The sequence below is a fragment of the Marmota monax genome, unplaced genomic scaffold, assembly GCF_021218885.2.
Source record: "Marmota monax isolate L192 unplaced genomic scaffold, Marmota_monax_Labrador192_F-V1.1 WCK01_AAM20220418_F8-fsc00018, whole genome shotgun sequence".
Classification (NCBI taxonomy): domain Eukaryota; kingdom Metazoa; phylum Chordata; class Mammalia; order Rodentia; family Sciuridae; genus Marmota; species Marmota monax.
Genome location: NW_026692201.1, coordinates 7,985,444 through 7,998,273, shown reverse-complemented (window position 1 = coordinate 7,998,273; position 12,830 = coordinate 7,985,444). Strand labels below are relative to the sequence as shown.

The following is a 12,830-nucleotide window of genomic DNA, read 5'->3' as shown; positions in this document are numbered from 1 at the left end:
ATGAGGAGAATCCAAGAGAGTGTCTACTTTAAGAAGCAGCTTAAAGAAATCTAAAACCCAAGAAGAAGGCCTAGTCCTCCTGTTTTATTAAATGCAGGAGGCAGCCTTATCTGTCACATTCCTCTATAAACAGGAACAGGTGTTGTCCTTAGGGAGCCGGTGGAGGGGAAGAGGATAAAAAACAGCAAACATTTTCTTTGGGAGTCATTTCTTAGTACTTGTAGCAACTCACTCCGACAGCAAAACAGACAACAGCAGAGGGATCAAACAGGTGACATACCTGTGTAAACTGGCGTAAAGCAGGCAGAAAAGATAGCTTTTCATTCTGTTCTACTGGTTGAGAGGTATTTTCTCCATCAAGGCTAGCCAGGTGATTATAGAGCTGGGAATGAGTTCTGCTCAGCCACAGGCATCCAAGGGAACATAAGAGTAGTATGGATGGTCGCTACAGAATAAATGTTTGTGTCCTCACCATCAAATCCATGTACTAAAGTCCTAGTCATTGTGGTGGTGTTTGGAGGTGGGGCCCTTGGGAGGTAACTAGGTCTAGATTAGGTCCTGAGGGTAGAACCCTTGAATGGGGTTCATGTCCTTTTATGAAAGACATAAGCACCTTCCTCTATCTTATTCTCTCATCCTCTCTCTCTCTCTTTCTCTCTCCATCTCTCTCTCCATCCCTCCCTCTCCCTCTTCCTCCCCACCCTAAAGAGGATACAGTGAAAATATGGCCATCAGCAAACCAGGAAGTGGCCATTAACAGAACCACATCTGCCGGCACCCTGACCTTAGACTTCCCAGCCTCCAGAACTGTGAGAAATAAATATCTGTTGTCTCAGTCATGATATGCTGTTAGAGAGCCTGAGCTAAGACAATGGCCGAATTATCCTGGGTCTTCTCTCTTCCAGAACCCAGATTCAGAATAACAAGAGAATGAGACAATGTCAAAAAGCATCTTGGCCACAAGCAATTTTCCTTTTTGGCGATGCTGGGGATAGAATCCAGGGCCTTGTGCACAACAGGCAAGCACTCTACCACTGAATTATACCCCTAGCATTGGTCTTCATTCTTTTTCCCAGTATCACCTCCTCTAATATAGGTAAATGTACAAAAATATGGCACTGAAACAAAAATGAACAATGGGTGAGAAAAAAATTGTTCAAGGGAACCATTTTAGGGAAAGTAGACCCCAGATCCTGGAATAGGAGAAAGGAATAGGAGAAGGGGATTTATTTCTTTTTAAATTATTTTTTGCATACTGGGGATTGAACCCAGGGGCACTCTGCCACTGAGATATATCTCCATTCCTTTTTGGCGGTGAGGGTATCAGGGATTGAATTTAGGGGCACTCAAACACTGCACCACATCCCCAGCCCTATTTTGTGTTTTATTTAGAGACAGGATCTCACTGAGTTGCTTAGCGCCTCGCTTTTGCTGAGGCTGGCTTTGAACTCTTAATCCTCCTGTCTCAGCCTCCAGAGCCATTGGTATTACCGGCATGCACCCCCGCATTCGGCTTCCCCATCCCTTGTAATTTTTTTTTTAATTTTGTGTCTCGCTTAATTGCTCAGTCTGGCCTTGAACTTGTAATTCCCCATTTTCATCCTCTTGAGTTGTTGGGATTACAGGCATACATCACTATGCCTAGCCTGAAAAGGGGATTTTTAAGAAAATAATTTCTGCAAATTTGCTTACCTTTGTTTAAACGCCCCATCACAGTAAATTCAAAATATTTGCTGTTGTCAGTTGAGGAATAGAGGCCGAAAATGGTAGCTGAGCTTTTAGTCTGTAGCTTGAAGGTGGAGATCACATAGAGCTCGTTCAGGGTGGGATCTGTCAGGACTGGTTGCAGAGCACTTGGGTTCAGTCTCTGACTGGAGGACGGAAGAAGGTCAAAGACTGGAGAGAAGGGGAAGAGAAGGCAGTCAGCAAAAGATTAATTCGGGGGCAAACATTTGTGTGTGTGTGTGTGTTTGTGTGTGTGTGTGTGTATGTGAGTGAGTTATTGGACAATGAGGTACAAAATAATGTAAACGAATCTCTTGTCATTTTTTTTCACATTGCCAAACTCACAGTTCTTCCTTGTCCCTTTTATAGTGTTTGGACATTCGAAGTAGAAGAAATATCACACAATATTCATCACTGGTTATAGCCCTTAAGAGGAGACTAAATTTGCAAACACAAAATTGGATTTGGCTGAACAAGTGGCTTTGAAAATGCCCACTAGGAAAAGCACGAAAGGCTTAAAGTACAAGGGGGACAGGTGAGAGCGTCCAGCTCGTTATTTTTCTCATGTCCTGAAGCAGTGAATTTTCATCGTGGCGTCCCTTATGTACCTCCCAGACCAGAACCAATTGCATTTTTTTGGTCAGTGATAAATGACAGAGAATTCAGCAGAAAGCATGGATATGTGGTAGATACAGTATCAGCAGAATGATTTGCTAGCTTGGTGAGACCTAAGTGCTCCCTTTGTGCCTTTACAATTCTTCAATATTTTTCTGTTAAGAAAAATCCCAATGTGGAAACAAAACAAAATGATGTGGTTTCTATTTCTTGACTGCATCCTCATGGTGCAGTTGGTCTACAAAAAACTGAAATCTACTTTCGTATTTGTACAAGTTGCTTTTGATCAAGCAAGCAGCACTTTTTCAGTAAAGTTTTATAGGAGTCATGAAATCTATGAGAGAGCATATCCAGAGCTATTTAAAAGGCAAAGGTCACATTTGGATACTATTCACTAGAAGTTATTTATAATTTCTGTTAGTTTATGCAAATATGATTTGAACAATTCCAAACCCATGGGAACTTCAGCACCTAGAGTTGTCTCTCGGGATACAACAACCTGGTTATTAAAAGGGTGATATTGATAATATATAAGAAACTCTCACAAAGCAACACCATGATAAGCATCCTAATAGAAAATTAGACAAGGAACACAAAAAGGCAATTTATAGAAAGACTCAAATGACCAGTAAAAATATAAATAAATGTTCATATGCTTATCTAATGATGAAGGAATTGCTAATTCAAACAGTAAGATATTACTTTCACTACTAAATTGGAAGAATAATAAATGCAATAATGCCCAACTGTTGGTGAGGGTTCAGGGAAATGGACCCTCTTATCTACTTAGTAAGACTTGAAACATTTTGAAGACAGTTTAAATAACAATATCAAAAGTCCTAAACACTTTGACATAGCCATTCTGCTTATTAAGGGAATAAATGATAAAACAGTAAGTGTTTTAGGTATTAGGATATTTGCCATTAGTGATAATTCTAGAATTTCTATTTTGGAAGGAATTTTAGGGAGAAAATCTAAGTGGAAGAGATGGGGATCCTGAAGCTCTGTTGGCATTGGACTTTGTCATGATAACATAAATTGTTCTTAGCAAAGAAGAAAGACTTGACAGAGGTTAAAGGAATGGTTAGTACCAACCCAAGCCCATCCATGACATCTCAAGTGTTCTATAAATAACTATTCACAATATTCAAATACTAGAAACAACTTAAGCGAATTACAAACCTTGGTATATTAATTTTCTTCCTAAAAGCACAAAACCATCTACTTTTTTAAACACAGCTATGTACTTACAGATGTGGAAAGATGTTTATGATAGATGAAATATAAAAGTTATAAACTATATGTGTAACATGATCCAATTTGTGTTACATATTCACACAGAAAAAATATTTGAAGTGAAAAACAATATAACAACATGTTAAAATTAATAATAGCTATCTTTGGTTTGATAAGTTTTTTCCTTTTTTGCTTATTCAATTTCTACAATGAATACCCATTGCTTTTGTTATGAGAAAAAAAATGAATAAAAGTTCTAGAACAAAGATGGAAAAAAACAACAACAACCAAGCTACTTAAGAATGTCTATTCTTTTAAAAAGACAATTTGTCTTCCAACTGGAACTAGATGGTTTCTTTCACATTTACCAGAGAACCTTACACAATAATGAATTTACTACTAGTTGTGTTGGAAAGCAGGCTCTCTCTGTGTTCCTTCTAGTGCCTCACATCCCCAAACCACGAAGACAGCTGCCTACTATATTTCAAAAGGCGAATCAGGTTTTTTAATTTCCAGAGAATAGGAAACTACATTCCCATCCATGGGGCAGAAGGGAAATAAGGTAATGTGTTTAAAAGTCTCATTCTGAACAAGGCATCTTCAGAAAAGAGATGTGTGTTCAAGGTATGAGACTTGCAATCAAAAAGAACTCTGGTTCTCTTGATTCTTGCTTCAACTTTGATGCGGTTCATAATTTAACTCAAGTTAAACTTGCTGTATTTCAATCTGTGTGGTTCATCTGATCCATTTGCTGCTCTCTCAAGAGGTAGAGTTAGAATTAGTTAGTAATGACTTTAGAGAGTGTTTTGAAAAGGAAATGAGATACTACCATTTTCTATTAGTGTTATCACGTTTTGATAAAAGTACCAGAATCCAATCATAACCCTCTAGTATTAGAGGTAAAATTACAGCTACCAATGAGCCCAACTATTATGGCATGTAAATCAAATACATTCTAATTTAAGACTAGCAATGCAGCTCAGAGGAAAAAGGAGATAAGCAAATTATCTAGCTGAGCTGATAACTGCAGACTAGGCAACTCAATAAAAAAATCTATCAGAAACTTGACTTAATCAGATCATCTACTTCAACTAAATTAACCAAATAATTTGCATTGTATAGCCTGAATTTAAGTCTCCATAAAACTCTGATGTCTAAGAAACAGAATCTATATCTAAGGTATACCATGAAGTTGTGTGTTCAAACATCAAGAATTTATAGAACACAAAATATTATACCCATATGTTCAAACCTGCCAAATAACTTCTGCAATAAGAAAACTTTTGAGTTGTGTTTCAAAACTTCTGCTTTTATCTTCCTAGGAGCTCAGAATACAATCCATATTACAGACTACAGCTTTCCAAATATTTCGACCCAAACTAAAATTAGTGCAGTACCCCGTGAAGCCACAGTTTGGGGTTGTCTGATCTGGAACCAAAATGAATTATTTGGTGAAATGCAAAGTTTAAATGGTGATCACTGCAATGAGGAGTGAGGAGAGTTGAGAAGATCCTCACATACTTTGCTCTGGCTTCATAAGGAATAACAATTTTTACTTCGAGTGTTATCTCTTCCAGTTTTATCTCCTTGGTAATAAATCAACCCAGGCACCCAATTCAAACAGGAAGGTCACCCACCACTGGATAACCAGTCAGAGCCCCAAGCTCTTTCCTTGCTTAAATATTTTTTTTCTTCTGATTTTTACACGAAATTATGTTTAACATTAAGTGCTTTCTGCCCAGGGGCTATCAGCATCCCACCTCCTAAAGGGGTTGGAGAATTCCCCAGGTTTATCTTTTTAAACTTCTTATGGAATTTTTACCTGTTCATAGAAAAAGATCAGCTTTGTAACCCCTCTCTCAGGAATTAAGTGATCAAACCAAATTCTGAAAGAACTTTTGCTTTCTGGGATCCAAGCAGACTGAACAAAGGCGAGCAGAAAACAAGGCAAGGGAGTAAATACCAGGCCTTTCTCAGGGCTGTGGGTCTACCGTTTGGGGCGAACATGGATTCCCATAGTTTCCGCCCCGCCCAAGTGAAAAGACTTAGGGTGCCAGGGTTGAGTAGAGGGAAAGGGATATAACGGGCAGAAACTGGCCTACCTACAACTTAGATTTCACCCTACACCAGACACCAGTTAGAGTTCTAGAACTGTGCGGCAAGCTCAGAAGTAAACCTCACGTCTTTGCCTACACCCAAAGGAAGTTTTGCATCTCTCAAACTATTGTTTAGAGAATTAGTCTGATCTCAGGATAATCAAATTTCAGGAAAAATTTCACCGCTTCCAATCACAATGTGCTTTGATTCTGGTCCCACAGGGGCAGAGGTGTTTGAGCAAGTCCTCCAAAGCAGGGTCGAACAGCAAGAGCTGGTCCCTCCACTCGCCCAGCGAGCCCAGGACGGTGGGCCCCGCGACGAGACCCGAGCCGGTTCTACGCTGCCGGCTGGGACCCACTTACCCTGGGGGGTGGCCTGGGCGCAGGCTCCTAGCCACGGCTGCAGGACCAGGTGCAGCAGGAGGAAAGCGGCTCCGCGCGGGGCCAGCATGTTGGCTCTCTCCGCTCTCCGAGGGGCCCGTAGGCGACAGCTGCTTTGGCTCTGCCTCAGGGTCCCCAAGTGATGCCCGGCCCCTGGGTCGGGGCCCCGCGGGCAGCACAGGTGGCGGGTGCGCGGTGCGGGCAGTGAGCCGGGCGCGGCGTCCGGGCTGCCGTCGGGAGGGCGCTCGAGTACCGGCTACGCGCAGCTGGGGGCGCTGGCGGCTGGGCTCGGTGGCCGCCGCCTGGAGCTTTATGTCCCGCGGTCCTGGGGGCGGGGGAGGACCGAGGCCAGGGCGGCCCCCTTGGCCGGGATCCTCTTTTGCCGGGAAGAGTGGGGGCGGCCGGAGCCGGGATCGTGGGCCGCAGAGGGAAAGGCGTGGGTGTGGGAGGAGAAGGAATGAGAACCCACAGAGTCCTGGGGTGGGCGCAGACACCGCCCGTGCTTAGGAGTGGGAAGAAGGAGGGTGGGCAGTGGGGGCTGCGGAGGGAGGGAGAGGTGAGAGCACAGCAGGAGCAGGCTCGAGCTGGACAGGCATCTCTAGCCTGAGACCTAGACCCCAAGGAGAGAGGCCAAGGGGAGGAAGACACCGGTCCGCTGGTTTGGGGCACCATCGGTCCCCTCTCCTCTTGTACTCCTTTTGTTTTCTAAAATGAGCATCACTTGGACAGGCTTCCTATGCCCTTCAGGGTTCTCTTCTGTATAATCCCGAAGGCTCTCCAGGAAAGTTCTGCCTCCTCAAGCAGTCCAGAGAGCTACTGGTTTCTCGAATTAAAGAGGGGTGTGTGTTTGCGTGGGGCGGGGGGCGGGGGAGCTGGGGATTGAGCCTAGGAGCATTGTGTCTCTGAGCTACATTCCTAGCCCTTTTAACATTTTGTTTTGAGACAGAGTATTGCTGATTTGCTGAAGCTGGCCTTGAACTTGCCATATTTCTGCCTCAGCCTACCAAATCACTGGTGTTAGAGAGCTGGGTCACCCCGCCCCAGCTCTACAGGCTCTTCTTGAATACTTCAAATGGTGAATTTTTTTTTTTTCCTAGGTTTTGAGACATGAACAGTGGCATTTGAGAATTGTTGTGTTTTTAATTGAAATAAAACACATCTCAAGAAACCCGTCCAGATAAAGTTAAATATAGGATGGTGGGGCAGTGCTTAATGGAGAGTTTATTTTCAGTCCAGTTTCCTACACCCTGTCTACCCACCTCTATTCCATTCTCCTTAAAAATTTTGTGTGACATTTTAAAGGTGTGGTCCTAGAACTATAAGAAAAGGAAAGCACCTAAGTAATTAATGTTTCTTCTAGAATGATATGGACTAAATAGAGGGAAAAAAATATTTGAAAACCAGTAGGAAATTTTTCTCTCTTTAACATCGCAACTAATGGAAAGGATCCAGACAAGTTTTTCTACCCCCATCTTTTATAAAGAATGTCATTTCAAGGCTGGGGTTGTGGCTCAGTGGTAGAGCAATCACCTAGCATGTGTGAAGCACTAGGTTCAATTCTCAGCACCACGTATAAATAAATAAATAATATAAATAAATAAATAATATAAATAAATAAATAAAAGGTTCACTGACAACTAAAACATTTTTTTAAAAAGAATATCATTTCAAAGAAGCTACCTGTTACAAACTGGGAGATTAACCCACCATTGTATTCCCAAACTGTGCTAGAATAATCCCTCATCAGTTATGATTCTGCTTGCAGCTAATAACCTGGAGATTTGTGAGCTATATTCAGAGCCCTCTTCCATTTGGGGTCAAACACAGGTTAGCCAGGTTTCTTTTAATGTACATTTACTAAAGCCACTAGATGAAATGGGTCTGCCAATATGGGTCTGGCATATGTCTGCCAATGGAGAGCCTGAAAAGATGCAAAGGGTGAATGTACATGTTTCTATATTATGTGTCTGTTAACTGATAGAGTGGACTAGACTTACAAGACTTCAAACCCCCAAACTGTGTCCCAGGACTAGCCTGGGTGGGTTGGAGGGGTATCCAGGCTTGTGACCCGTGCTTCAAGCAGAATAGCTTTACTTTTGTATGTTTTATACAGTGAACTTCAGAATAAAATTTTCTTTGAAGAGTGGATATTCAGAAGGTTGAAAGCCACTATTCAGTGGCTCTCAACTGATTTGGTCTATCAGAATTTCCTTGGGGAGCTTAGGAAAACACATATTAGTTGTAAATGTACCAATATGTAACAACAGATCCCATCAGTATGTACAACTAAAATATACGGATTAAAGATGGGGTGGGGGACACATAGTAAGTGCCTACAGGGAACAAAGGAAATCAAATATCAAAAGGAACAATTAGCATGTTATCTTGGGCTATAACTTACTTTGACACTTGAGACAGGACAACTTCCTAAATGAGTGACTGAGCAAGCTTCGCAGATGCCTGTGTGAGTTCTTGCATGGTGTGCCACACATTGCCTCTTTCTTCTCACATCCAATATTCTGCCTTCCTCAGCATGGTAGCCAAAGTATGGATGAGATGGGAGACTGGATTATAGCAGAAGAAGGAGAAGGAGGAGGAGAGGAAGGGGAAGGAGAAGGAGGAGAAGGAGAAGGAGGAGAAGAGGAGGAAGAAGGTGAAGGAAGAGGAGGAAGAAGGAGAAGGAGGAGGAGGAGGAGGAGGAGGAGGAGAAGGAGGAGGAGGAGGAAGAAAAAAGAAGAAGAAAGAAACTAGAATTCTTCCCTCTCTTTGATCTGAATGAGTGCATCTTTGTGACTCTTGAAGGTCAGGTCCACTATGTTCTACCTTCTGCCCTAGGTCCAGATACTACCTCATGGTTGCCTGTTTGGCATGTCTGTTCTTCTATTGCTTATATAACCACTTCCCTGTACTAAATTTCTTCTGTTTAAAATACCTACGTTGGTTTCTGTTTTCCTGATATGTATGACTAAACCATAAGTTAGTTGAAGGTAGATACCATTTCTGTGCCACAACATTAAAATATCTATGATTGTATTTACACTGAATTTTATCTTTAAAATGTATTAATTTATTTGTTTATCCTCCCCCCAAATTAGACGGAGGATTGTGTCACTTATTTTCATAGCACCAATTTCAAGGACAGTGCTTTGCACTTGGTAGTGAACAGATCATCATATTGATCTTCCTTCTCTTAGTGCTGTAAGCTTGGATAAGTAGCTGTGATGTTCGTAATCCATGTGTAGGTGTGGTAGGCTGGAAAAATGGCTTGCTTATCCAATAAGATTTTGACAAAAATTTCACAAGTAGAGGCTTAAAAAGTACTTGTGTGATGTGGTTGGTCTTGCTTACTCTTATACCTCTGCTTTTGCCGTGCTGGCATTCCTGTATTAGCCTCCTGGAAAAAGAGAGACATGGAGTGGACCACCAGTAGCCTGGGCAAAGCCAGGCAAAATCAGCGATTCCTGATTAAGTGAATGGGTTCAGACAAGATCAGTAGAGCTATCTAGCTGACTCCAGACATGTGAGCAATAAATATTGTTTTTATAAACCATTGAGGTTTGGGGGTCTCTTTGTTTTGCAACACTATTGTAGCAATGGATAACTGATATACTTGCTGCTTTCATTTTCTAATACACAATATATTATAATATACAATATGACTGCCACCCCCCTCCTTTAAATTTTTTTTTTTTAAATTTATTTATTATTGTTCTGGGGATTGAACCCAGTACATGGAACCACATCTCTGAGCCACATCTCCAGCCCTTTTTTATATTTTATTTTGGGACAGGGTTTACTAAGCTGCTTAGGGCTTCTTTAAGTTGTTAAGGGTGGTCTCAAACTTACGATCCTCCTGTCTCAGCCTCTCAAGCCTTTGGGATTATAGGTGTGTGCCACCACACCTGGCATTTTTTTTTTTTTTTACTTTTTAAATTTATTTTTGCAATGCTGGAATTAAACCCAGGGCCTCACACATGGGAGGCACTGTACCACTAAGTAGCTTAGTGGTACAGAAAAGAAGCTTTTTTTCTTCTTTCTTTGGTGGAACTGGGGATTGAACCCAGGGCTTCGTATATGCGAGGCAAGCACTTTGCCACTGAGCTACATCCCAGCCCACGTTTCAATTTTTTGATGTTTGATTGCTGACAACTTTGAAGCCCTGCCACTCCCTCGCCTCTCAGCTCCACATCTGAGCAATCTGATAATGCCTGGGTGCTTCTTCCTTGGGTGCTTGCTAAAAGTGCCAACTGAGTACACCCAAGCCCACCCAAGGGAGCTCTCAACACAGACCCAACCACCAGAGTAACCCAAAGCTATTCTCCTCTCCCTGCTCTCTCAAAACATTTCCAGACCAGTTTTGGAGCCCACTCTGCCTTCCCAAAAAAGCTTCACTATGTGAACAATCAATATTTCAAATCCTTTTGCTGCCTTTATGTTATTGACAATGATCTTGACAACCAACACAATTTTGAGAGTGGGGGTGTTTTAGTCAGCTTTTGTGTCACTGTGACCAAAATACCTGACAAGAATGACTAGAGGAGTGAAAATTTATTTGGGGCTCATGGTTTCAGACAACTGACTCCATTACTCTGGGTCTAAGGTGAGGCAGCACATCAAGGGGTAAGGGCCCAGCAATGGGGAATACTGCTCAGCTCATGGCAGTGTGAGGCAGATGATAGAGACAGAGAAAGGATGGGGGCGGGGAGGGAAATGGCAAGGGGGGGTGGTGATGGTGGATCAGGCAAGATGTGCCTGCCTACAGTTACCACCAACTTCATGCAAATTAGGATGTACAATCAAACTTGGATGGACAGAGGAAGTTACAGATCTTGCAAGCCAATCATTTCACATTCCTGAAGTAGTGCAGGAGCTCTGGGGGGACACCTCATATCCAAACCATAACAGGATGTTTCCATCCTGTTCTTTTGGGGTGATGACGATATTGTGCTTCAGAAGTGGGAGAAATTACTCTTTATACATTGTTGGGTACAACTGAGTAGAAATTTTTAATTTATATTTGTTCATTGATATATTTATAAAGTCATCATTATTTATGTCAAATTTATACCTTACTGCTTGAAGAGACCATAAATTTGGGAAAGTTATTAACATTCAAAGATGGGTAAAGGGACTACGGCAAACATTCTACTGTGCAATGACATTTACACCACAGCCCTGGGAAATGCCGACTTTGGACCCCTGTTTAGTTTACTGTTAACAACAGGTGCTTGATTAAGTGACAGGAAAGTAGTTTTTCTAGAAACAATTTAACATAAATGAAAAAGGGGTTATTTGATTTGTATGCAATTAAAAACAGATTTTTTCCCCAAAAATTAAAAACATTTTTTGCTTTAGCAATTAGGCATTGAAGATTAGTGAAGCAAGGAAAAAAAGTGTATAAAGTCACTCATTTTTCAATCTCACTAAGGATCTCAGTATTAAAAAAGTCTTTCATTAAGTTTCCTTCATATACTGTACTAAATCATATATAAAACTCCTTGGAAAAATAACCATAGTAGAATTGTAAGAATATTTATTACAGTTAATAATTATGTCTATTGAATAAGTCCATAGGGATTTTTTTTCCAATTTTGTTTATTTGTTCAGAGTGAGTTTTGACAGGTAGCATACCTTAAATTAGTTCTTTCCTTCATTAAACAATACATTCAGCCATCCACATGGTGAGTCCTGCAGTATGTAATGATCATATGATTGTTGTGCCAGGAAAATCCCAAATTTAGTGTTAGATGTCATAATGTATTTGCTGAGAAAATGTGACATAGTGAACAGAGAAATAATAGGACAAAAAAACACACCTGCAAAATATACTGATATTCCAAATGATTTAGAAGTAAGGGGTTTGGAATTTGGACTGATTTGATTTAGGATAAGTTTTAATTAGGGGGAAAACAATTTGTAAATACTTTAATAAATAATATTGAATGAATAGTACTACTTGAACACCTGGGGATATGTTTAACGTAACTAAAAGAACTAACACATGAAGGATTCTTGTAGATAACTGTCAACAGGAAAATCAATACTGCTAATTACAAATGACCCCTCACTCGTTCATAAAGCAGCAGGACTCAGTTGTCTACTGTTCTGTCCAACACTAAATTTGAAAATGTTGTTAAGTTTTGCTGTCTTATCATCGACGAGTGCATTGTATTAGAAATAGTTCTGGCCTACCAAGCATGAAATTTTAGAGTTTCTTCTCATTACTGTGATCAATGATCCAACAAGAAGCCCCTGTGTCCATTCATTAATTTCTCAACGAATATTTACACTTGTTGATGGCCTGCACTGCATTGGGCCATGGGCAAACAATGATTAAAGAAGCACAATTCTTATTCTCTTATTCTTCATGGTCTACTCATGCCAACAGATGACAGAAACAACACAATACAGGCTACAGTGGAGATGTTTCATAGAAATAAGTAAGAACAAAGGAGAAAGCAACTTGTAACTAGAGACTTAGAAGAGCTGGTTTTTCACTTGGGAAAGATGAGGATATAGAAGGTGCCTTGCATTCAAAGAGGATGCATGTGATGTGCATGACCATAGTGGGAAATGACAAAAAGCCCCCAGGGCAGTCTGGAGGATCATTCCCTGAGATAAAAGGGAAGCCAGTGATTTGGCTTTACCATGTTGAGTTTAAGGTACCTTCGAGATGCTCAGATGGAGCTTTTCATGAGGGGTCTGTAACTCAGGAGGGGCATTAATTTGTAAGTGCTAACTATACCTTTAAGTACAGATGAGACCACTTAAGAAAAG

At 41.1% G+C, this 12,830-nt stretch overlaps 1 protein-coding gene across 1 annotated transcript in view; it reads right to left on the bottom strand.

The window, feature by feature from the left end:
- The window catches only part of Thbs4 (thrombospondin 4), a 46,401-nt gene extending 40,139 nt beyond the window's left edge, over positions 1–6,262 (bottom strand). Inside the window, exons 1-2 of the mRNA XM_046429152.2 lie at positions 6,036–6,262; positions 1,693–1,896 (exon numbers count right to left, since the gene is read on the bottom strand). Of these exons, the coding sequence (XP_046285108.1) occupies positions 1,693–1,896; positions 6,036–6,123 (292 nt within the window). The 5' untranslated portion in view covers positions 6,124–6,262. The remainder of the gene's footprint in view (positions 1–1,692; positions 1,897–6,035) is intronic.
- Positions 6,263–12,830: the final 6,568 nt, after the last annotated feature.